At 38.0% G+C, this 26,866-nt stretch overlaps 1 protein-coding gene across 1 annotated transcript in view; it reads left to right on the top strand.

Annotated features, from left to right (window-relative positions):
- The window catches only part of TMPRSS15 (transmembrane serine protease 15), a gene marked incomplete at both ends in the record, with an annotated part of 91,975 nt that extends 65,372 nt beyond the window's left edge, over nucleotides 1–26,603 (top strand). The window contains 8 exons of the mRNA XM_081138831.1: nucleotides 235–367; nucleotides 9,082–9,177; nucleotides 13,068–13,117; nucleotides 13,283–13,457; nucleotides 17,928–18,109; nucleotides 19,402–19,497; nucleotides 22,495–22,634; nucleotides 26,448–26,603. Coding sequence (XP_080994957.1) covers nucleotides 235–367; nucleotides 9,082–9,177; nucleotides 13,068–13,117; nucleotides 13,283–13,457; nucleotides 17,928–18,109; nucleotides 19,402–19,497; nucleotides 22,495–22,634; nucleotides 26,448–26,603 — 1,028 coding nt within the window. The remainder of the gene's footprint in view (nucleotides 1–234; nucleotides 368–9,081; nucleotides 9,178–13,067; nucleotides 13,118–13,282; nucleotides 13,458–17,927; nucleotides 18,110–19,401; nucleotides 19,498–22,494; nucleotides 22,635–26,447) is intronic.
- Between the last annotated feature and the right edge of the window lie 263 nt (nucleotides 26,604–26,866).

Below are 26,866 nucleotides of genomic sequence, written 5' to 3' on the forward strand. Positions count from 1 at the left end.
AGGTAATCATAACATATAAGAATTAGCTCTATTTCGTCCATGAGAAAACTGTTATATAAAGAGAAAAATTAAGTCCACCAAATTTGTGTTTTTAACTTAGGCCTTCCAACATACTCTTAAGAAAAATGACAATCTCTAAACTCTAAACATTAAGAACTTTGGACATTTATTTCAGAGTCCATCATTTACTTTTCTCAACTTAGGTCAAAATGACCCCATGTCTAATCTCTCTAGTGCGTCTCTTCAATGGCACCCTGAACAACAATGGTTTGGTGCAGTTCAGAATCCAGAGCATATGGCATGTAGCTTGTGCGGAGAACTGGACAGCCCAGATTTCAAATGATGTGTGCCAGCTGCTAGGACTAGGGTAAGTAATTCTGCTCAGCTATCTTTTTGAAATTTTCAGACTTTTTATTTGGTATCCAACTGGGCTTATTAAGATAGTTAAAATTTTGGGAAGCTATGAATTTAGAAAATACACATGAGCAAAAGGAAGAAAAAAATCTTGATTACCCCATTCTCAAAATATAATCGCTATGAATAGCTTTTCAATAAATGTGATATAAATATAAGTATATAGAAAATTATAAAATCACACAAACTAGTACATTATGCTATGTTTTACAGCCTTCTTATAAATGAGCATTTCTCATGTCATTAAATATATTCTACAGATTATTTTAAAGAAATTAAGTATTTCATTTTATGCTATATCATAATATATATAACTAATCACAAGCATGCAGCGAACATATTTTTTCTATATCTTTGTAACATGTTTACAATAGGTTTTTTTATTTGTTTGTTTTTGAAAATTTGTAGCAATGTAATAGTTGTGAGGAAAGATATTCAAAATTTTAAGACTTTCCCAAGAAAAATAATACAAGTGATAATTCCATATTAATGACTCACCAAAAAACTGTCATACTTCCCAGTCTAATGTCATGATATGTTACATCAAATATAAAGTTCACCGTGATCATTATTTACCTTCCTATCAGTCATAGCACTATATTATTTACAGTTTGGCTTCTCATATTAAACTATGAAGTTTATAAATATAAGAACCATGTCTATTTTATCCATTATTGTATTGCTAACATCTAGACAGCCTTATCTAAAAATGTAAGTGCTAAATAAACACTTGTTCAAGCAGTAAATAATTCATTATATATATGTATAATATGTGCATGTAAATGTAGGTATATCTATTTATCTAAAGGTATGTCAAAAGTTGTCCATTATGTCATTTGTTTTTCTGTCCTGAACTGAGAAATGATTTTCTAATTTATTCCAAAAGAGTACATAAAATTACAAAGGAAAATAATTTCAGAATCCACCCATGCTCTCAGCAATTGGCAATTATCTCAATTATTCCTAATTCATCAAAATCAAACATAATTGATTGCTTTCCTTATAATAAGGAGCCTTTCTTTCTAATTGAGTAATAATTCACATAACAGTCTTCATGCTATACACAGGTTTTCAAAATTTATTTTTAAATGATTATTTTTTTAACCCCAAACATATTTTCCACTGGAAATACCGTCAGTATAATGGTTGGGTCTTAGTGTAACCCATAATAGCTGCTTAATTTCTAGTAGACTGGGAGAATTATATTGTGTATTATTGACAAGGGCCTAGCAACCACACAGAGATATTTTACAATAGGAAAATGTGTTGAGGTTCTAGTCAGAGTGTCAAAAATGCTCCGTAACTTCTTGCAGTTGGATTGAAAGCTGTCAACTCCCTTTACCTCCTAAAATGCTGTTCATTTAGAGTGGGAACTCCCCAGCTCGAAGCCCCATTTAAGGGATGTCAGGCTCAATAGAAAGTCAGTTTCTCTCAAGAGGCAAAGGGAGGCAGTGAGTTTTATCACCCATTATATAAAAAATCATCAGTTTGGTCTGTGCCTATTAGTTGGAAACTTCCTGCACTTTGTATATATTACCCGTGTTATACATTGTACCTTGTATTATAACAAGAACACTTTCCACATGGGGCTTTGAGACACAGAGTCTTGAAGGCAGGTGAGCTGTAGAGGAATAATACTACTTTGATGAAGAGTCAGCCAAACACTGAAGATGACAGTTGTGTTTATCAACACTGCAGGTAAAGCACGGGGTAAGTGGCATTGGTTCCAGGTTCCCACTTTAAAGCCGATTTTAGTTTGATGGTGAATTCATACAGGGAGGCCTGGGAAGCCATTTGCTTCCACTATTAGGGTCGCCAGTAAGACTGAGGGGCCGTTTTATAGACTCGGAAACGTAGTGAAGAGTCGGCTAAGGGACTGGCCCCTCGACCTTGCTCCCACGATTGATGGATCCGAATGACAGGTACGCTGGGCTTTCACCGCACGGGGGCTCGTGATCCAATCCCCCACCCTTCTAAACAACGCTGTATGATTATAAACGAGTTTTTTCTGCTGTGGTTTGTGAATCTGAACCAAATTGCTTCCTGGAGGACATGTGGGATTAAGATGAGTCATTTACAAAGATCAAACGATCAACACCTTCTTTGACAGAAGGTTTTTTTCAGTGAATCTGAATGAAATATGTGGGGTCGTAGCATAATGCTGACCCCTACAATTGCATGAGAGAATGTATTGGAAGGGACACATACCTTTTATTATTTTTAATGGCTGCTAATATAAATATGTTATTTTGGTTACCCCCAGATCAGAAATCTAAGCGTTAGCAATGATACCGTGTCTGTCCCCTGGATGAATAAGACATTGTTTCTGCTTCCGATGGGGTGGAGATAGTCACATAAATAGATCATTACAATATAATGTGATAAAGTCAGTGAGCTACAGGAGAACCTACCCAATTTGTGCGTGTCAGGAAAGGCTGTCTAGAAATTGGCCTGAGCTGAGGGGGTGACAGCCAATTCCGCACAACTGTGTACTGTCTATTTACATGTTTTCCCCCAGCCAGGTTTCACTCTCTAGTTCACTGACCTCATTTCCTATGAATCACAGTCCTTCCATCTGGAGACTGGGACAAAGAACTAGATTTTTTAGTGAATGTAAAGCAAGCAGTCCATCCCACTGCCTCCGAGGCAATGTTTTTGATGAAGGTCAGGCACTGGCTTTCTTCAGAAATGAGTCAGGTAATCTCTGCGAAGACTTTAATCTTTGGGCCTGCACTTATTAAATAGTCCCCATCGTGCCCCGGTAATTGAAAGAAAGTTATAGCCTTAATGAGAATTTGTCTGGGCTGGCACATGGTAATGCAGAGGAGACTCAGCGAGTTTAAAATGATGTGTTTGGTACCCTGGAAAGTAATTTAGGAGTCAATTTATTAAAAAGGCACTGTGGTCTCTCAAGATTATTTATGCAGATAGGCTACAAAATGCAATCCCCCAAAGGTCCTAGTAAATTGTACGAGGCAGATTTCATCAACCTTCCCTTTTTAAAAGGAAACATTTCCATTCCCTGCCATTGATAGCATGCATAAGTAAAAAGAGCTTTGAACAACGTTTCCATGTCTCTGATCAAAGCATGAAAGAAAACATTTTACACTGATGCCGGAATAAGTGTTCAAGACACTTAGACTAGTGATTTCTAAAGTGATAACTGTAGTTCTTAGAGAAGCGCCTCCCCTGTCCCTTCCCCAGTGAATGAACGACGCAGTTGACTTGCTCTGCTAAGCCATTAAAAACCAGAAGTCATTTTCTCTTCTAAAAAAAGTGTTTCCAGCTGCTCAACTTGTAAATAATGCCGTATATTCTATGAAACCAGGGGCAATTTTGATTAAAACTGCTAAAATTGAATATACTTTCTTTTTACTTTCCTTCCATTTTTCCTTCTTTCTCCTTCCCTTGTTTTTTCTTTATTTTTTGCTCCCTTCCTCATGTCCTTCTCCTCATTTCTCTCTTATTTCCTTCCATTCTCTCATCTTTTTTCCGCCCAATAACCTTATCTTTTCAAAAGAAAGGGGAGTGATTTATAACAAAAGTATATGCAGTAAGAATAACAGCGTATTAGGTGAAAATAATTTCCAAATGGATAAAAGGGCAAATCTGTAAAACACTCGGAGTAAGCATAATTACTAATATTTGTAGCTGAGATTTCTGGAAACCCAGGCAAAAAAGAAAACAGTAAAAGTCACATGACTTTAATTCTGATAAGATACATGCTACCAGTTCCATAGGGAAGACAGAGTTCTCTGGACACCAAATTCTAAAGGAAATGTTGCACGGGTGTCCTTAGAGATTAATAACGCACTGGAAAAATGCGCGGGGAGAAAACCTCCTGGCACATGTGGAGTGTAGGTCCTATGCCTCCTCAACGATAAACTCCAGTGGCAGCTGAGAAAACGACGTCACAAGTTGTATGAGAGCGGGAGATAATCCACCCACTCTACCCTCCTTTAGTTCTCTGGCTGGACTAGTTATAATATAATAAAATTGACACAAGACTGGATTAACAGGAGAGAAAAAAGCACAATTTAATGCATGTGCACAGTAGAGTCACAATGCGATGCTCAGATCGTGAAATGAGGCTCAGGGAGGTGGAAAACTAGGCACCTTTCTGTACTTTTTAGACAAAGAAGCAATAAATGCGTGAGAAATGGACGAGACCAAGTCAGTGCTCGTGGGAAGGAGCCTAAGCAGGCGTGGGAATTCCTCAGGAGGGAACCTAAACGAAGTCTGGGCGCGGGTAGTAAATTAGTAAAGATGTCCGAGGGTGGTTCATACAGGCTTTTGGGCTCTGGGTTTGACAACTCTTGCGATAAGGTTGTCTCTCGGTCCTTCCGAAGCGGGAGGCCACCTCGCACAGACCCTTATTTCCTGTTTTTTGGGGACAGAGGAGGGTCAGAGAGCTCTTCCTGCTCTTGCTGCTTCTCGGGTGATTTTAGTCCAAAATAACCAACATGCTGTTGTGGTATTTCGTGGGGCAGCCCACCCCGGGCCCCAACAAAATGAATCAAGGATATAGGACGAGGGATTAAAACCAGGTTGTCCAAGATGTTGTCCATGGATCCTGTCTCTGACAGTCTCCCCTAGGTTTCACTTCTTTCAGCCACATTTTGGGTAGGAGATGCCAAGCGTTTGTTTCCTTCCTAAAGCCGTTACATCTCTAAGAGAGCAGAGAGCAGCTACAGATGGGCCCATTCGTTTCCCTCTTGCACCAAGGAGAAAATCGATTAAGTGAAGATCATTTCTTCTATTGGCATTTCTCTTCTTCTGTGTGTCACAGAATTTTTAAGAGTTGAGGTCAGAAAAATCTAAAATTTATTAAGCTTACCTGTTTGCTGAAAGCTATCACCGTGCTGGGCGAGCGTTCGATGTGCTGCTATAAATGTGGCAAATGAAGAAGCAGTTGTAGTTTAGAGGCATCCAGTTCAGTCCGTGCTTAATGAACAGCACACATGTCCCAAATCTCCTAGTGGGACTCTCCCCATCCTTTGCCTTAAATCCTTTTAATTCACTGATCCCCAGCCTATTAAAATGCTCTCCCTTACCTTCTGTTCTGCCAAATCAATCCTCTCCTTTCCCTCCAATCTGAAAAGGAAAGTCCATTCTTCTCAAAAAAAAATTCTTTTCCGGCCAATCCCACCTGGCTCAGTTCATTACTTAAACCTCTTGGGAGTGTGAAATGAGCTGCAGCGCCTGGCTGCCGCATTTACAGGATTGGTTATTTTTTTAGCTTTAATGTGTCTAAAAGCTTTAAGCATCCCTACCTAAGCTCCTGCTTTAGGGAGGAATTCTTATCACAGCTAACAGTCTGAGGAGGGAGACAAAGAGAGAAACCTAAGCAGGGCCTGAGAAGAAAGGCAGAAGATTTAATACCGTGCAAGATGCCTTGGGATAGCCTTCTTTCTTTCCCTAAATTCATCTGTGAGTATACGAGTATTTTTATAATCAGTATACAACCTCTCACATAATAATAGTGAGCTGCATCTATGTGCTTTTATTCTCACGTAGAATAGGTTTCCCTGAAGCCTCGGGAGCTCTTTGAAGGTGCACAACCTATACAAATGGTAATAAAATTTAGATATAGGTAGTCAGGAGTCATTAGCATGTCAAAAAGGCAATGCTCTCTGGGCTTTTCTATGTGGCACCAAACTTCTGATTTCCAACAGCTGTGCAAATACGTGATAGAGTTATCTAAATCTGCAGAGCTGGAACCAGTTTCCAGGATTTAAAATATGCCAGCTCTAGTCGTAAACTGGACAGAGTGCCTCTCTAAAAATTAACAACTAATTTCCTTGCAAGAAAAAACAAACAAACAAACAAAAAACCCGAGGCAGGAACTCAGTTGCATTTTTATATTCACAGAGCTTCTCTCTTAATTTAATTTTTCAGTTGTTCTAAGATTTTGTTTTTTAAAAACAGTAACAGCATAAAATTGCTAACCCCTTAGTTTGCCAAGAACATTTAAAATATAGTTTTATTATCTCCATCATTTATTAACATAAGAAATACTTTGTTGTAAACGTTTTCTGCCACTTATATTCTGTTTACTGTGAATATAAACTGGAATAAATTGTGTTCAGTACAAAAAAGGATGAGTTGAACTTGGCAGGATTTCAAAGGCAGGTAGTCTGTCTCAAATTCCCAATTCTAATATCCAGTGCTGACACCAGGAAATGTTCATATGAACTGAGAGCCTATATACACCACTCCTAGGTTGCTGATAGCCATATTTCCTACACAAATTTAATTATGTGATTGCTTCATAAGTTTTTTTCCAAACAAAGGTTTTGTCTAAATCTAAATAACCCAAAACAACATATCTGTACCATTAACTGCAGTCTATTTTCTCATGTAAAGTTTGAGACTAAAAATGTAGAGAAGACAATCTCAGAATATAAGATAATATTTTTTCTGGTAGATGAAACTCCCCTGTCGTTTGGGGAAGCGAGGTTCTTGGGGTGGAGCTGAAATAAGAATTTTCGGAAGCCCCCACAGAAAGGTGGTGTGTGGAAGAAGGCTTTATTTGCATAAAGTTACATTTTTCAGGTTGCAATGTTCCATTTTCCCCAAGCCAGTCCTGGAAGAGGGGCAGCTGGGGTTCAGGAAAGGCAGAAACAGGGCCCGTGCCCAGAGTTTCCATTCCATGTTGCAGCCGAATGTAGTTCAATACTCAGGTCAGATTAAAGTCCATCAGTTCATGTGTGGAGCCCAACATGGCCCTATGGATGACTACTTGAGCATTCCAGGGTAGAAAAGTTAGCATTTACTAAATTCTTTATTCTTTAAATACATTCTTTATTTACTATGTTCTTTATTCTTAAAGCTTCCTATCTAGCCTTCCTTTATCTGGAATAGGCTTATGGTAAAAATATACTTGCCAATCTCATCCCAGGGCAATGCCAGTGGTAGGTGTATAAGAAATAGATACTAGACAAAAACTGATTTATAAATAATTTTTCAATATATTTTCAGTTTAATTTTGTCCAGATTTCATTTTACATTTCCAGAGAAATTAATGCATCCCCCTCAGGGTCTGTCTCAAAAGAGATAGCCAAGGGATGGAATAAAAACAGCTAGAGATAATGGGAGCATCTTAAATCCACATCTCTGAGATAGGCTTACCCAAATAACAACAATATCCAAAATATAATCGAATTTCCAAAACCACTTACTGAGCACTTATGCTCAGGGCTTCACGTCTTATGTTATTTAATCCTCACAACAACCCTATAAGGTTAAAACCATCATTGTATCTCCCTGGTAAAGGTGAGGAAACAAAAGAAGCTACTGGTTGAGAATTTGTGTTACCGAGCCACTCGTAGGGCCAGGGTTTTAACCCCATAGTCTGGCTTAAAGCTCAAGCCTCTTACCCACAACTCACATTATAACCATTAAATCAATCTTTGACCATTAATTGTAGTATTAATCATTTCTTTTAAAACCTTGATAAAATTTGCAATAAAATAAAATCCAATATTTCAAATGACAAAAATAAAAAGAAGTGCAAGAGACTAAATTCTGAGACATTAATGATAGACTCCGCGGCTCCAGCTCTTTGGTCAGTGAGTGAAGGGTACAGGACAAACACTTTCCGTTTTTTTAAGTCATTTTTTCACCTGAAAGAGAGAGGAAATATCCTCTACCAAGGTTTTCTTCTCTTGTTGATCGTGACATCTATGAGTGTGCCTTGGAAATTCCCGCACAGATAGAAAGGGGGAGTGTTGGCTTTTGAAGAGGCAATGGGTGGGTCCATGGTGCTACCAGAAAAGGTAGGCACTGCCTCACCTCCCTGCTAACCAGAGAAAGCAGGGATCCGGATGTCTGCAGCCTGAAGGCATCGTTTTATATGAAAATCAAAATCTGGAATTAATAAAAGGCCGAAAACAGGGTTAGGCATTGAGAAGCTGAGAGTCTAGCTGAGCCTCAGGAAGAGTCAGGATAATTGAGAGAAATTATCTCACAGTTGAGAGCACAGATGTGACAGATTTTCAGGGAAAAGAAACACTAGGGATTGAATGGCTTCTGTCACATGGAGTTATCTCCATCCCATTCTGGCTCACCAGGTGACACTTGGAGGTCCAAGGTGCATACTTTCTTTTTCAGAGCAACACATAACTTCTGGCTTTAAATTAGGGCTTGTTAGGTTTTGAATTGAATGAACTATGAAGGACACAGCAACATCTGGAATGGTAAACACAGAAGTTTTCCTTTATCTAGATTGCTCTTTGGCAAACATGCATTTTTTAAAGGATGAATTTCACTCGATGGGAACAAAGTTTAATAAATATGATGCAGCGATTCGGTGAGGTAGTCATTAAAATTGATCACCAGAGAACCTATTGGACAATATACATAAGGCAAATGAAAAAATCAGACACCCAAGTTATACATACACTGATTTTAACTTTGTTAAGCACGCAAACAAGAACTTGAGGCATTTAGCAAAAATTCAAGTTATATCTATGTCATTATGGGTAATATTACTAACTTGTACCATCTTTTAGATAGCATAACACTTGAAGTTTTGTATTAAAATGTTAATTTCTTTGTATGGAATTCCATAATTTCTTTCAATATCCACAGCATTGAATAACTACAGTTTAGTTTCTGGTTTTTTATTTGTGTTTTTGCTTTATCTATATGTGTGTTTTTCCCTAGGAATGGAAACTCATCAATGCCCGTTTTCTCTACTGGAGGTGGACCATTTGTAAGACTAACCACAGTGCCTAATGGCAGCTTAATACTAACACCAAGGTGGGTCCCAAAATCTGTTCTTGGACAAATAATACACAAACTGGAAAGAAGAGAGATTTTGAAGCCAATCAGATTTTAATTCCATCACACACTAGCCACGTAAACTTGAAAGTTATTTAACTTTTTATTCTTCAGGTAATCTCAGTCTCTCATCGATCCTATGCGATAACATTGCCTAACCCCCATATAAATGGTAAGACAGTCAAATAAGATATAGTCTGTTAACTGTTCCGCACACTGACAGCGATCCAATAAGTTCTAATTCCACATCCCTGTAATCCTTACCCTCAGATTCATAAGCAAGTAAACCCCATTGAAAGAAACTATGGGAGTGAGCTAAATCGGCCCAGTGTGGCTCCGATGAAGGAGAAGCCAAGTCAGCTGTGGTCCGCAAGGGCAAAGAGGAGCGAGTCACCGCCGTCTTCTCTCTGCCTTGGCAGACAGGGCACCGGAGGCTGTCCAGACTTCTAGCTCTGCCAGTTTCTTTTGCTCTTTAAAATTAGGTTCACTTTTATAGCTCTTATTCGAAGGTCTGTTTTAGCTTAGTTTATATCATTTCCCCTGTTTGAGCCTTAACAGTAACTTTTGTTGAAATTGACTTTTGAATCTCGCAGTTCCATTAAAGGCCGGCTGTGGGTGGGAAAATAACTGCCGGACGAAGCCATAGCTACAGACAAGGGTTTCAGATGTCATTGCTGGTGCCTTAGCTTGTAGTGTTTTGTTTAATAAACTTAATGGTGAAAATGAAATTATAAAAGGATCCAGCTATTCATGAAAAGTTACCATTTCCTTGAGGCCACCCAGTAACACAAACTGATAAAGGAGTATTTTTCGTACCAAAGGACTCTGCAGTGGAATGTTTTATATAAATCTTTGTGGGGCCTTGAGGTTGAAGCCAGCAGACTTCTAGATTTCCCTTGTATAAGGCAGGTCTAAATTTACATTACCGTTGCAGATCTTGAGCAGCCTGCACATTGAGAATTTCTTTTATTGATATCTTATATACACTTAAATGATAAAAAGAACAAAGGGCAAAATGATAAAAAAAAAAAATTCATCTTCATTAGATGCATGTTTCAGAGAAAAACTAAGATATTCTATGCATATCAACAAAATGCCAGTATCATCTTACCTTGATGTCCCTATTGTGTGTGTTTATGTTATTTGAAAGGGACACCATTTACAGACATAGATCCCAACCTTTCATAACATTATGAGCCAGAGAGGTCCTTAATTTCTGTCTCGATTAGCCATGTTATATGGGTTAGTGAAAATCAGACATATGTACATTTATTTAACGAGGTAATTTTTTTATATATGTATTTAGTTATTACATTTATTGCCTTGTGAAACCTGGAGTTTTTGAAAACACCCTTGCTTGCACTAGTGGTTGTGATAAAAAACGAGGGAAGGAAGGAAATGGCAAAGATCATTCCCCCAGCTCTGAAAACCTACGGCCCTGCATCCTCACCTGCTCCTCACGCTGTGCGGCACACCAAGGGTCAGGCTCCGACTTCCCGGCCCTGGGGAAGGCCGCTCGCTCCGCGAGGTGCCAGCAGCCTGACCTGACCTAACTGACACGCACGGGCCACACAGCTGCCAGCACGGACCTTCCCGTCTTCCAGTTCTTCACACCACCTCAGGCGCGGCCCTAGGAGTCGAAGAAACTTTGACAATATAAATTGATTGACTCTGCGCTCTAAGCATGGAGCTAGATACAGGACAGAGTGCTGATCAAACACTTTAATGAATGCCTGTCGTGTGGCTGACACCGTGGCAGGAATATTACAGATTTTATTTCCAGTCCATGCAAAAGCTCTGCGGCATGGGCCATGTTGCTTCACTAGCAAGGCGAGGAAACAGAAGCCCGGTGTGGATAACTAGCCGCCTTGGACAAGTTTACAAAGCCTGCAGGCAACATGGAGAGTCTAAGCCAAGGCGGCCTGCTCCAAAACTCTTTACCGTTCCTCTCTGCTGCGCTGTCTTCTCAATTCCCCAAAGCCACAGCTCACTTTCAACAGCAGTTCTGGGAAGGAGAAAGAAAAAAAAATTCAGGTTTTTCAACAACAGAAAGGCCATGTTGTTAAGCTTATATTGGAAGAGAAATGAGTTCATGCCGTCAATAGGACAGAAAGAACCCCATCTATTTCTATCACAGCGTCGCTCCCACGGGGCTGAGAGAAAGACAGGATCGCGGCATTGTCTTTCCTCCTGTCCCCAGGGCTAGCCTGGCTCCCACTGCACTGCCCAAGGCCAAGGCAGTAATTCTGTTTCTCTCCAATCTCTCTAAATATACCTGGACGAACACTGCATTCACTGCTCATTCTGACCGCAGGTTCAGCAACTCACTCCTCTGTACTGAGACACTGTGCGTGTGTGCGTGCGTGTGTGTGCGTGCGTGTGTGTGCGTGTGCACAAAAATTTTTGACTAGTCAAAATGCGTGGAGAATGCAGTGTAAGGTTCAGTTTAATTTTCTCGTTAACTATCAAGTTAACCAGAAACTTTTCCGTGCTTACTAAAAAATAACTCATCGGTTTTATACATACCAGAGAGTATTAAGCATTTTCTAATATCTAAGAATGATGAACTATTTTGAATGTGGATTTTCACTGGTAAGTACTATAGATGTAGAAAGAGTTAGGATAAAACTTGACACATCCCAGAAATTACTTCTTACCCAGCGATGAGTCGATAACAGAAGGGGAGTTAACTGATGGTTCTTTGCTGAATGTTTCGGTATACCTATATCTAGATAGATATACGTACGTGCATATTGCTTATTAATAAAATATAACTATATTTTCTTATATTTCTATTGAAATTATCTTCTACTCTAAAGGATAGGTCAATCAGACCACATGAACGCATGTGGTTTCAAATTAACCTTACCATGTATTTTTCAGAAACACTGATTTCCTTTGGTTGTACTTAAGATCTCATATGGATCTAGGGTCTTATTTTGTGTGCTTTGCTTTGTTTTTTCCTAAAACTTCAAGCACCTAAACAACATGAATAATAGACGTAGTTAAGTATATAAATAGAAATCATTAAAATGATAGGTGTGTGCATGTGTGTGTTTTAATGTGACTAATATCTGCAGTGGCTGCTTTAGGAACTATCAGGACAAGTGCTTTAATTCCTTGTATTAGACTGATCTCTAGTGGTTGGTAAGTATAACACATTTTAAAACAATTTTTTGTTTGTTTAAAATCAAATCTTGGCTTTGAGTAAAGTTGGCATTCCAAATATTTAAACAGGTGTTGAGCTTTTAAAGTATTTATGACTGCACTTCATTTGCTGTTTATATGTTTACCTCCCTTCAAAGCAGGACCTGTGATTAATTCATCACTGAATTTCCTGCATGGAGTTCACAGTCTCACACACAGAGGGAGGCAGTGACTGGTCTGATAGGAATATAGAGGCATATTCTGTATTATAGAATGATGAAATCCGAGGTTGGTTCAAGCAAAGGAATAATGGCTGTCATTTATTGAGTGTTCACTGTGTATAAGGCACAATAATATAAAATAATTTTTACTTTTCAGAAAATTTCAGTAAAGTAAGTAGCATTGTTCCCATTTTATGGACGACAAAAGGTAGTCTCAGGGATACTGAGCAACTTACCCAAATCATGAAGTGTAAGCGGTAAAGGACACAAGCCCAGCTCTATTCAACTTTAAACTGAGGATTTTCTGCTCTGTATTTCAGCCTCCCCACATTTCCTATATGATACTTACATTTAAAAGTTAATTTAAAATGGGAAACATCTGTAATACTGTTAACAATTTTTTTAAGTTCATTTAACTAAAAAAGGCAGGATAATCTACAGTATGTTATGCTTTAAAACTGTTAGGTGCATAATTTCTGAAATATAATTGTTCTATTGCAGTAAACAGTGTTCACAGGATTCACTGATTCTGTTACAGTGCAACCCTAAACGTAAGTAAATATTTTGTCATGTTTTCTTCCAAGCATTTAATGTAAAATTCTGACTAGAGTTGGTATGTCCCCTGAAGTTATTTTGTAATGATCTACTCAATTTTCATGATCAGAGGAGATCCACCAAAATGCAATAGATTTTTTTTTCTTCAATTATTTTAATAGCATGTGGGGAAAAAATGGTGGCTCAAGCAGTCAGCCCAAAGATCGTTGGAGGAAATGATACCAAAGAAGGAGCCTGGCCCTGGCTCGCTGCCCTCTATTATAACGGCAGACTGCTCTGTGGCGCTTCTCTCCTCAGCAACGACTGGCTGGTGTCTGCGGCCCACTGCGTGTATGGGTGAGTGTGACGTCACAGTGTCCCTTCCCAAGTGGATGGCACAGCAGACACTGAGCATCCCGTTTCAGGCAGCCTCACGAATCCATCTCGTCAGGGAAATCTTCCTGCTGTTCATGACATTATAAACTCTCCAAACATTTTCCCATTACAATCACTTATAAAATGAAGTTCAATTAAAAATCATTCTACATTAGATATTTGTATCAAGTGTTATGTTTCCTACATACATCATAATTGAAAAATAAGCATTTATTAGTACCTAATGTATAAATTGTACTGGCTATCATTACATTAGGTCAATATTTATTGTCAGCAAATTGTTAGCATCAAAAAAGGTCTCTAGTTACAAATAAATTGTGCTCTAAAAATTTGTGTCGTCTAAGGACTTAATTACGGATCAGGATAAAAATGTTTACTTAGTTCTCAAGTCATCTCTACTTTGATGCTACCCATAACTAAAACTTAGAACTAACGTCAAATATCTAATTCTTTTTTTCTTTTTGTACCACGACAAAATGCATGTTGAATTCTAGGGTTTACTCTTCCTCTAGCAGCAGCCATTCGTTCCCAAAGCAATGCCACAGGAGAAAACAGAGTGGGTGGGGAGGGGGCAGGGAGAAAGAGGAAAACACTCCTGGGCATGACCACTTGTTAATTCTCTCCTTCTGCATGAAAGAAGGATCATCTTTAGGTAATCCCCTTCCAACACTTCCGAATTGGATCAGATAAAAAGCTGGCTTCCTCATAGAAAAATTCATAAACCCTGACGTAGGGCGATTTTCTGGCCCTAACTAAGTAGAAGACGACTCCAGAAAATGTCCTTCTCTGTAGGGTTACAATGAGCCTCTCCTGAGGGCATCCAGGTTCCCCGAGGAAAAACCATGTGTGTTCAGAATAGAAGATAGAGCCATAGTTAATAAAATGAAAAGACTGAACTCCCTACCAACACAAGCATTGAAAGTTCTTGGATAGATGGAAACAGTCACACAGAAGGTTTTGGAAGTTGTTTGGGAGATGGGGAGGGCCAGACAGAATGTGTATTAAAGGATTGACTCTACGCCTAAATACCCATCCTATGGAGTGAGGATAAATTCGAATTCATGATTCTAGGGACTTGGAAATGAGGACCTTCAGCGGGACCACAGGTTGGCCAATTACCTGAGCCTCCGTGGAACTGTCCGTGGTGCTGACCATGTGCATCTAAAGCTCTGACTCTTTCTGAACCTTTCAACTCAGTGACTAGACTATAGCCTCTCCCACATCTAGCGTGCACCTTCTTGACTTTGTTGCATCCTGATAAATTATATTTTAATCTGTTTTCAACCAGCATATAACAAACATCCATAGCAGTCAATGTCCCCATTCCCTGCTAAACATGACTTTTAACTTTTACCTGTATATACTCTATGCCTTGGGCATGTCACAGATGGTAACCTATATCCTAACTGTACCACAAGTAAAAGGCAGATTTAGGTAAAGATTCGGTGTTTTCTGTTGCACAAAGTAGGTCTTAGTAAGTTAGCAATCTCCTGTATTAACTTGGGACTTGGTAAATCTGTCTGTTTGATGTTCTTGCAGAACATATCCTTTCTAAATGTCAACCAGGCTTGCAGTAATTTTAGCAACATCTTTCAATTATCTGCCTTACAGATGTACTTACTGAAGGTCAGTGATACCAATATTATATTCTTTACAAACCACGAATACATGAAAAGCAGTTTCACCTAATATAAACACATGTTCAGTCACATAGGACATAAAATCTCTTTTCACACAGTTTCATTCTGAGCACAAGCAAACAAAGGTAAGCTGTAACAGAATCGTGATTAATTCCAACTTTTTCTCGCCACACTTGCATCTTACCTCTCTTCAGCCACTCAGTGGCATTATTTCTTCTTTCTCTAGTTGCCAAGAGCTCCAGTTTCTGCTTTCACTTCATGCTTCTAACCAACCAGTTTCTGGTATCATTTTAGATATTTGAAAAACATATTTTTAACAGTTTACCAATACTACTGACTATTTGTCTTTAAAAAATCTTCACTGGGCAGTGAAAAGCTTAATTTCCTAATATGTAAAAGGAAGAACCCAAATCAAGCAACTTACTAAAGTCATACTACACAAATGACTTGTCCTCAGTGTGAACCTTCTCCGTTCCAGGTGTCTTAACCTGCAGGTGGTTAAACGGTCTAACTGGACAGCTCTTCTCTGTCTACATTCTTATTGTCCCCACTGCAATTCCCACCCAACCTCAGTGTTCCCGGATGACCCTAAATATCCCTGTGCCTGTTGTTTCTCTATCACTGACTTAAAAGAGAGATTTTGAAACTATGGGCCAATTTTGCTGTGGTTTAAAGGCAAGGTTGCCTTTGAGCCAGAGGACAGGGTTTTGATCCTACCTATGTGACTGATCTCATGTGACTTAGCCTCCCTGTGTTTCAGTATCATCACCTGGAGGGTGTTTATATGGTATCTGCCTCCTAAGGTGACTGTCAGGGAAAAGTAAGATGCTGCATTACTTTTGCATACTGTAAATATAAATGTGCAATAAAATTTTTTATTGTGCCACTCTTCCTGCCCCTGAAAGGTCCATTAAAAAGGAATCTAAGTCTTGCCCAAGAGACACTATGCATGTTTATTTTACAAATGTGTTAGATGGATATAATTTCAAAAGATGCACAAAGTTACATATATTAGTCCAAAGAACTCTTTTAGAAATTCACCCAGATCCACTAATTGTTTAAACGTTATGCTCTGAAATCTTTCCTTTAAAAATCTTTCCCTTCTTTCTCTCCAACCTGGAGAATTTTTTTTTCTCAACCATTCAACCATTTGATAGTAGGTTAGACATCATGCCCCTTTACTGTTAGATATGACAGTGTGTTTTTATTAAGAACAAGGATATTTTCTTATGTAATCACAGAAAATCATGGAAATGTAACATTAATGAAAAAACAATTATCTAATCTACAGTATGTATTCATTTTTGTCAATTGTCCCAAGTATGCCCTTTACGACAATTTTGGTTTGTTTGTATTTTTGCCACCCAAGAAGCAATCCAGGGTAATACACGGCACTTGGTTTCTATGCCTCTTTGGTCTTCTTTAATCTGCAATAGCCTTTCTATCTTTCTGTCTTTCTTAGCCTTTCTATATATTTTTTTTCTGGAATAATCACATAGAAATTCAAAGAAATATATGTAGCTTATTTGATATAAATTTAAATTAGTAATAAAATAATGCAGTTCAGAAAAAGAGTACCTAACCTCCTAAATTCTTAACTTTGTAAGTGCTGTACCTCATCTGATAACTATACATATAAATATATGATATGAGAGAGCTTGTAGCTAACACAAAGTTTCATAATCACCATTTCCTCTCATTATTTTAAGGTTCTGAATAGAAAACCAATGAAAACTATAAACTGTGAAGATCAAACATACATGCTTCAAGCTACTGGTCTAATTAAACACAGTCTGCAGCAACATTAATCTGACACATTCTTAGTGATTTCCAAAATTGTTATTGTGCTACACAGAAAATAGCCTGTTTCCCATGTTTTTATTTCTCCTGCATGTATAAGTAGCACTATGGGAAGGAAATATTTCTCCAACATATATAATTTGCATTTCTCTCTCAAGTCGTTCCACAACTCTTTCTGTGTCCATGTAATTAACTTATCCCACCTAACAAGTTCAACACCATGCTAAACTAGGCACTTGCAGCTGTTAAGAATTAAATGACTAGCTCTGTGATCATTGAAGTTATTGAATTTTCACTTGATTATGAATATGGCTTAACTGACTTAATTCCAGATCCTCACTGGTAATTTTTTGGAGTGAAAATGCTGCAGGCCATTAGCACATTTAAAAGTCCTTACACACTTTCAAATTATACTATTCAATTCAATATGTCCTATAACACAAATATTATTCTTTACCAATACTTTATTGATGACCAACATTGTATATGGAAAATTATTCAGGTTCATTGTAGATGAAAATTACTCGTTTATGTTAGAGTATAAGCATCATAATAGGTTTTACTGCTTACCTTAAGTCTGTGTAATTTAATGACATCTTAAATGGGAGAATGCTCCCGAGCCTCCTTCCATTACTGCAATAGCTGCTGCTGTTGTCGGAAGAAACCCAGACCAAGATGCCATCCCCACAGTGGGATGTGCTATCATAGGTGAGTCTAATGTGAAGCCAAAGCCGAGAACCACAATCTAGAACTAGAGATCAAGAGGAGGTTTAGGAAGAGTGATAGAGATTAGCAGTAATTAAGGCTTCCTCTGTGATCCAATAAGAAAAAATAGAAATTAAAGGAATATTTTTAAGGAAAAATTCTTCAGAGAAAATCAAAAGCATTTTAGGATGGGAGCATGTAGTTCTGAAATACCTTTAACGAAGATCTCTTGGAAGTAACTGTGGTGGATAGAGAGTTTCTTATACATCTTTATTATAATCTTCAGGAGAAATTTAGAGCCATCTAAGTGGAAAGCAGTCCTAGGCCTGCATACGACATCGAATCTGACTTCTCCTCAAGTAGTGACCCGGCTGATAGATCAAATTGTCATAAACCCACATTACAATAAACGGAGCAAGGACAGTGACATTGCCATGATGCACCTTGAATTTAAAGTGAATTACACAGGTAAGGCAAATCACTTTTTCTCATCTCATCTGCCCAAATTAATTCAAAATTAGATTTAAAATATTTTTTATCAGCACCAGTGCATTAATAGTCCATAAAAGTTGAATAATCTGTTATAAAAATTATCATAATTTAAATGGAATTGAGAATGAAAAAGAAACATATTAAATTACCTTCTGGAGCTATTAAAATCCAACTTTCTAAAGAGTTGACCAGTAGAAAAAAACTCTCAGAGCCCTTTATAAACTCAAAGGAGCAGTCTGGGGGGAAAAAAAAAAAAAATGGACCATGTTATAATGTATGTCTTCTCCATTTCTCATGTAAAAGAAAGGCAGGCCCATCTGCCACAAGGGCCAGAGTAAGACAAACTGAGAGAAGAGCACATGCTCTAAGAGTAAAGTGAGTAAAAACTGGTCTCCATAGAATAAATTTTAAAGGAGATTAAGTAATATTAATAAAGAGGCAGACAGGGGGCTTCCTCCGAACACCTAGATCCTGTGCAAGTCACTTGAGGAGTGAACTTGATCCTGAAGGGCTCCACTCAACTCCAGCCTTCTCTCTGATGGCCTTGCCAGCTATGGGAAAGTGCTGCTGTGTCCTTGCTCCTAGGGAATTTGGCCTCCACATGTCTTCCAGCACCTCCTGAGGGCAGACGATTACTGTGGCTGGTGCTATAGCCCTGTCCCCGAGGGTGAAAGCCGTATCTTACTTTTTGTCTGCCCCGGGACATCCATGTAGTGGGTTCTTTAATAAATAGGTGACCTGTAAATTGCTGGAAAAGGGCTTGAAAAGCCAGTGACCAATGCTAATGCTTCCATAAGTGCCCGGTAAAACAATTGCCTAAAAGCTTTTTCAATGTGAGATATAAGGAGAAAATAAAAAAATTAAAAACCCTCAGAAAATTTGCCCAACTTTCTCTTAATTGACCCTAAAAAAACAACCTTAGCAAGACTTTTACAGACCTGGCACTATTTTCTATTAAGTATCACAATTATTTAAAAATCAAATATAAGTGATTCATTCCAGAAGTGCAACACTGTTTACATTACGAAAGAATGATAGGAGACAATGTGGAGGACCCTAAAAGGCCACCAGTGGTACCTAATCGACTGTCAATAAAGCACTGCTCCCAAATGCTTATTTCCCCCCAAGATTGGTGTCTAAAAAATGTCCAGGCTGTATAAAACAAAAGTACAAGTGGTTTTAGATGAAATGTTTAAAGTGATTGGGTTTTAAAACTTGTTAGAAATGCACGTGCATCTATTCTAGTTTATGTTTTGTTTTGTTTACAGATTATATACAACCTATTTGCTTACCAGAAGAAAATCAAGTCCTCCCTCCAGGAAAAATCTGTTCTATTGCTGGCTGGGGGAGGGTGGTTCATGAAGGTAAGTTATCATACCCGCAAAAAGAAAAGGTTTACTGAAAGAGTATGCTGTCCTGTGACTATTTTCAACATTGTTTTGCAACTCGGATGCTCTATTTTATGCACTATTTCTTAAAGGCACTGTCAGGCTTATATTCATGTATTGTATATTTGTATAGTTAAGAAATTTTTTCCAAATTGTATAGAGCATATTATAAAACTATAATCCTTATTCGAGGGGAATTCAAGCATCCCCAAAACTCAATATCTAATTTTTGTATTATAAACGCCAATAAGGAGAAAAGGTACGTCTGTTAAAATGAATATAACCAAAGGTTTCAAAAGTATACTTTTGTACAGCTCATAGAAGTCTCATCAAAAGCCATATTATTAGCTGTCACATTTCCCAAATCAATAAAACTATCTTTATTTATTATCTAAAGATCTCACAGTCACATTTTCTCAAATGAGAAAGAAATCCCTTCTAGCTTCAAATGCTTATTCTGCCTACTGACAAGAAGACTCAGAGCGCAAATCTTACATTGAACAGTATAAATTGATACGCTGTTGATCAATAGTATTATTTAATAGCATGTTTTCCAAACACAGAAAAGATGCATATTAATAACAAACATGCTTTTTTATAAAAGCATTCCAGTCCTTCATGCCCTCTAAGCTTAACTGCAAGTCTCACTGGCGTCCGAATTTCTTATAGGACTTACTCCATCTAGGAGGAGTGTTGACTACTCATTAATAGTTAAGCAAAAAGGAAAGGTATTGTAGTCTGGTGGGAGGACCTGGGCCCTGGAGTCACAACAGATCATAGATCATAGCAACTATATTTGCAAATACTAATTGTATAAGATGTATTTCAATCTTGTGATGAGGTTCAGTCCCAGTAGCAAAGCATTCACAGCCAAAATATCCTTACTTCTTGTAAAAGAAAGCATAAAGTCTAAGTCATACCCCTCCCCTGATGATTCCGACAAAGGTTCTCCACTACGATCTCATTACGTTGCTGGAAATGCCTCGTGTCTACTGTCCATAAAATGTATTGAAGTCAAAGACTGTCTATTCTTCTATTTCCTCCACTTGAAAAATGTCATGATTTATTTAACTTGAAATCTAAAGAGCAAAGATGATCCCTAGATAGATATTTTCTCTATCAGACTTCAAACTAGAAGCCATTTTTATAACCACAATGTAGACTCTTCAAAACAAATTATCCAATAATGAATAAATTTAAGACTCTTTATTCCACAGGAAATGGGTATTCTTTTTCAGAGCTGATACATATTGTTACTAAAGATATGCATTTAATTGACTTAGGAAAGGTCTCTAAGAGTGGTATGGAGCCAAGAAAAAAATCTGTATCTGAGGTCAATTTCATTTAGAACTAAACAGTCAGATCATGTTTAAATACTTCCTAGAGGATGGCAATTTGAATGAATTTTAAAAACTCTGTCTTATGGTTTCCAGCTACTTCATTTCATAAAATCTCAGTATCCCCCTTTTGAGTATTTGATACTGAGTAATTTTGCTAGAAAAACCATAAGCATGTTCTTTACCAAGAATAAACGAAGTTATATTAGTTGATTAAATTAAGGCAATTAGTAAACTTGAAATAAATTTACTGACTTTTATTTGTGTGAATATATATATATGCTCAATTATTCTCATGGCAATTCATATTGACAAATAAATATCAAATGTAAGGACACTACTCAAATTTTCCTTAACCAAAGAGTTTTACCATATACCCAACCAATTTTTATTCCTTGACAAGCAACAAAATTGGCTTTGATTTTTATTATAAAACGAAAGTCTCCCACCCATCCTCAATTTTCACAGCATGGATGGCAGTGAGGCACTGAGTTTTCTTCTGTATCTTAACCTCTCCAAAGTAAAATCCATTGTTAAACTTGAGAAGCCATCCGGTGATGTACTGCTGGAGTCACTGGCACCAGCTGGAAATATCCATTTGTACACATCTCCCAACTTCAAGTTCACTGTCATGCTGGTGCTTTGAATAGGCCATGGTTGGAGTGTTTATGCCAAGCAAATCAGCAGGCAGTACCCATTTGGGCTTTTCCCCCTTTGAAAACCAGTTATTAAACATTTACCAACACACCACTGAGTTATACATATGTTACTTTGTATCTAAATCACACACACACACGCACACACACACACACACGCACGCACACGTTTCCTGTCTTTTTAGTTGGAAATGAGGTCACATCCATTTTTGCAACAACATTGGCTGTCAGATGTACTAACCCATCTGCAGCTTTCTGCCTCTCTTGAGGAGCCCAATAGAATTGCTAATTATTAGAAAGTGCTTATCATGGACCTTTTCTGGGCCACTAGACACCTGCTTGTTTCATTTCCCTCCTGGGCTTAGTATTTCAGTGAACAGAGATTCAGGTTTCCAGTGGATGAGTCATTTTGTAAGGAGCATGGAAGTATACTCTGCCACAGAACGTCTCCTTTCTCTTCACCTGCACGTGCAGGACAAGCTGAACGCCCTTGGCTCGGGGCACAGTCCATTCGAGCTGTATCTTCTGTTCAGTGTGCACCTGCTCAGCCCCACAGCATCACAAGGAGCTGAATACCACCATAAAGGAGCACTTCAGGTGCCAAATGAAAGCACTTCTGGATTTCTGAGCCATTGCTAATTTCCATGAATGAATCTCCTTGTGTTGATGGGCTTTCCCGCCCCCTGCTCCCCATGACCAATACTGTAAGTTTAAAATTACTGAACATGCCTAAAGACTGTCCACTACTCCTGCTGGCCCTTGGGAGCCAAAGAAGTGCTTTACATCCATTTGGCAAAACCCACAGATGGGCTTTATTATGTGCTTTAAAGTACAAGGTTTAGCATTCAGTGCCATTATATATACACACAGTGCTAGGTAATGAGGGTGAACCGTTGAGATAAATAAGACTGATGGCGGCTCATTGACTGATGCTCACAGATCACTTCTGACTGGCTGCCTGTGTTATCCGTTTTGAACAGGTCCTACTGCAGAAATATTGCAGGAAGCTGATGTTCCTCTCATATCAAATGAGAAATGCCAACACCAGATGCCAGAATACAGCATTACAGGAAACATGGTGTGTGCAGGCTACGATGCAGGAGGAGTAGATTCTTGTCAGGTAACTAGATTAAACTCTCACCCTGAGTTTCCAGAAAGCATTGCTGTATAATGATTTTTATTGTTTAACAATGATTCATAAGTAAAAAAATCATCAGGGTCTTAACTTCATTTCTTCTATAAAACTGGGACTTTTGGCTTTTGTGGGCAATTTATATAGTACTCCTTGGTCGACCCAAACATTAGAAACAAAGCTGATTTTTACCAGCAAGGGTTATAAACCAATTGTCCTTAGGGCCTAGGCATAAAATGTGAATGTGGGAGACAGCCAGGCACAATATGCAGTTGTGAGCCTGGGGGTGAGCTGGAGAGTGTACACCTTAGCAACAAGCATTTCTTTTCGAATTTCAATTCTTTAAAACCCTATGCAGACTTAGAACAAACAAAAAATAGGTCTCTCAGGGTCAATTTGGCCTGTCAGCCTCTAACATTCAACCCTGATTTAGAGCATGGTCTAGATGTCTAGTGACCCAAAATAATTTCTGGATGAAAACCAAGCTGGAAGCCTGGTTAGAGCCAGTTTACGCTAACTACTTGCAAGAAGGGAAATAAAGAACTTACTCAGTAGGCTGTACAGAAGCTCCTATACTGGAATTTTCATGTTATCTTTGGCATTTTCTTTTAGAGATGTGATAGCTTGCACTTGGTGCCTGTCAATACTGCAATTTTTTTTTTTAATACTGCAATATATTTGAAGTATTAATAGCTTTGGATTTGTGTGACCTTCAGAGAAAACTCTTACCTACAAACTACCTTTGAAGAAGGCAAAAAGTCTTACCACTTTGAAAAAATGTTGCCATCTATTAGCTGCCTGAAATTCACATACACTCGACAAATAAAGAGTAACCTGCTGGATTTTAGAATCATCATTAATTTTTAGGCGCAGCATGGAGTAATCATGAAGAGCATGGACTCTGTGCTCAAACTGCTCTTATTTGACCCTATTGGCAAGACTTTGGGCAAGTCACTTAGGTTTTATTAAGAGGTTTAGATAAGATAACACATTAGGGCACTAAGTAAGCACTAAGATATTAATAGTTCTATTTGAAAATTAATAAAATATTAATGCACTGACATCTATTGGATTTGATTACACCTGATAGCAGCACTGAACAAATAACACACAAATGCGGAGGTAGCGATTTATACTGTAGGAAAATGGTTTCACTTGTTAGAGTGTGAACAATTTGTTACCTATATTAACACAGAAATGTCATAATAACTTGAGTTGATACCAGACTTTTTAACAGACACTTAAGCATCTGTATATGTACCCTCCAGTTAAATCGATGTCTTCAGTCATGTAAACTAAACCTTCAGCCTAGCTCTACATTCATTCTGCTTTGATGAACATGGCAAAGTCAAGACAATAGGGTAGCTTTCTTCCAGTTTAAAATTTATCTCTGGATCTTATGCTTTCCTTTAAAAATGAAAAGTGTGCAAAAGGTAAGATATATTGTCACTGAGAGGGAAATCTATAGAATTATTGTTCGGGGGGAAATCAGCTGTACAACTTCAATTACAGTTAATGGGAGTTGTGGGGCAGACGCCTCATGAATGAGGTAGAAAATATGACGGCCAATGCTACTGATGTTCAGGTTACATTAAGCCAGTAACACAAGCCAGATCCCTGAAACCATGTATTTGGCTCTGATTTCTAGAGTTTAAGCATGGGACTCATTAGCAAGTAAGAAAGCTCCCACACAAGGCAGTACCTGTAAATAAGTTACCGTGATTGAGAGCTCAGTAGTCTAAAAAGTCATGATTTTTTTTGTTCGACTTAATACTAAGTTACGCAAGAGGAGTGACTGATAAAATAGGAATACATTATTTGAAATTACGAAGATGTTATGATTGACACATCACTTGACTAAGTTCTTTGCAGCATTATTTCCTCCCCTATAGTGTCAGAGATCTTGCCTTATTAGTCGTCCACACGTTCTTGAGGATCTTTTAACTCACCAAAGGCTCACATGGGCGACGCAGTTGTCTGGACTTTAAGGCACAGTGAGTGGCTGTGGAATGTCCTCTCTACATAAAACTAAGTGACTGACACAAAGAGCAAACTTGCTTTGCTCACCATTCAAAGCCTTGTTCTCTAGCAGGGGTTTTCTAAGTGTGGCCTCTAGTCCCGCAGAGCACTATTACCTGAGAAGGTGCCATCAATGCAAATTCTCAGGCCCCGACACAGGCCTGCGGAATCAGAAACTCTCAAGGTGGAGCCCAGCAAGGGGTTTTTCTCACATCATCAGATGATTCTGATGTACTTGTTTAAGAAATACTACTCTAAATAAAAGTGGCCACCAACGTTTACACTCGTCAAAGAAGGTAGAGATTTTGTTTTTCTTTGCAAATATAGCATCTAAGGGGAAACATACATTTTAGGCTAATACCTTATGTTCTGGAAATTCACTCATATTTTCGAAGTTCTTACACATCCCTGAGATAGTGGGAGAAGGAACTGTCTTCATCAGACACATCAGAAAATTAAGACCAGGAGAGATTATATAACAGAGCTGAAGTGGAGTAATTAGAAGATGGGAAGTGATAGAATTAGATGTCGGTCTCTCAACCAGACAGACCACCCAGTTGTTGGGCACCAAGCCTGCTTGTGGATCCTTGAATAGTGTGAACTGGGTAATTTAAAATCCTTGATCATGTCATCAGTGTCTGGTTTTTGCTATTTAAAAAAATTAAAATATTTTAGAAAACATGGAGAAAAACAAATGACTCTTTTAAAATATAAAAACAGTTGAGGTTTATTTTTAATAACTGCTAAGCCACACTTTTGAGTCTGTTTACTCTCGCCTTGGGTCGATAGTGTTCCATAAACATTTCTGAACCCGTATTGTGGACTAAGGGCTTAGGAGGCAGAAATGAAAACTGTAGTCCCTGCCTTCAAACAGCTGGAAACCTCTGTCACACCTAGAATAGAGGTAACCTATGTTTGCCAATGCAATTTATGCTCCTCTGCACCCAAGAGAGAAAAGGTGCTTTCATACACATTTTCCCCCTTAAATATAGGTCCCAAAGGTAGTAAAGAATGGGGTAAAAAGACTCCCAGGGTATTTCTCACATCAAGCCTGGGTTAAAATACTCTGTTGTGTCAATGATTTCAAGCAAAATACACAAGGCTTTAAATGCTTTCATAAATATATAAAAAGGCAGATTAATTTACATTTTTTACACACTTAACATGAAAAATACTTGTCAATTTTGTCATTAATTAGTGGCACTATATGTTTGCATTATGTTCATTTGCAGTACAGACGTGCAAATAAAATCTATGTAATTAACTCTACCAGGATCTGCTATAATTAATATTTATGAAAATTAAAAACACTTCAATTGAAATCCAAGATGAAAATATGTGCAGTAATCACTAGAAATTATATCACAGATTAGCCTCTTTCAGTTGAAACATTAAGTTTTTTTCAAATCTGTTTGCCGAACACTGAAAAGTTAATGCTACCCAAGAGAACAGAAATCAATTTTATGTGCTGAGTTTTTAGTTTTTCTCAAGCACAGAATATGGAATAATTATCTTTTCCATAGATCCCTTCATAAATGTAGCATTTTAAAAATTACACATAAATGATTCCTAAGTTGTCTTAGCGTTTCTCTGAGTTCTTACTGAGCAGCAAAAGGTTCCCATTCTTGACCTAGAGTGATGGTGACCTAGAGTATACAGGTGACTTGCAATTAAATCATATTTTTAATCTTTATTTCTGAATTGATTTGTTAAAAACAATTTTATATATTAATATCAATTGACCCACGCACTTACAATTATCTTTTGTAATCTACTATTTAGGGTGATTCAGGAGGACCATTAATGTGCCAAGAAAACAACAGGTGGTTCCTGGCTGGTGTGACATCATTCGGATACCAGTGTGCGTGGCCTAACCGCCCAGGGGTGTATGTGCGGGGCCCGAGGTTCACAGAATGGATACAAAGTTTTCTCCACTAGAGTGTCTCCTAAACCAAACACAAAAGGTTCCCATTCCACTCTAACAAGTGTGAAAATTAAGAATTTTGTAAAAAATAGTTCCCAAAAGCCATTATTCTTACCTAAGCCACTGAAGTGCTGGGAACAAACAAACAAAACTAATTAATCTCTACAGAACTAAGTAACTTTAAAATCATGCGCTTCGGTTTTATTGTGGACATCTATTCTTTCACAGATAGAATTTCCTTTGTTCTTAGTCATTATGTTTGTCATGTCCTCTTATT

Source organism: Miniopterus schreibersii (genome assembly GCF_964146895.1).
Source record: "Miniopterus schreibersii genome assembly, chromosome: 5".
In the NCBI taxonomy this organism is placed as follows: domain Eukaryota; kingdom Metazoa; phylum Chordata; class Mammalia; order Chiroptera; family Miniopteridae; genus Miniopterus; species Miniopterus schreibersii.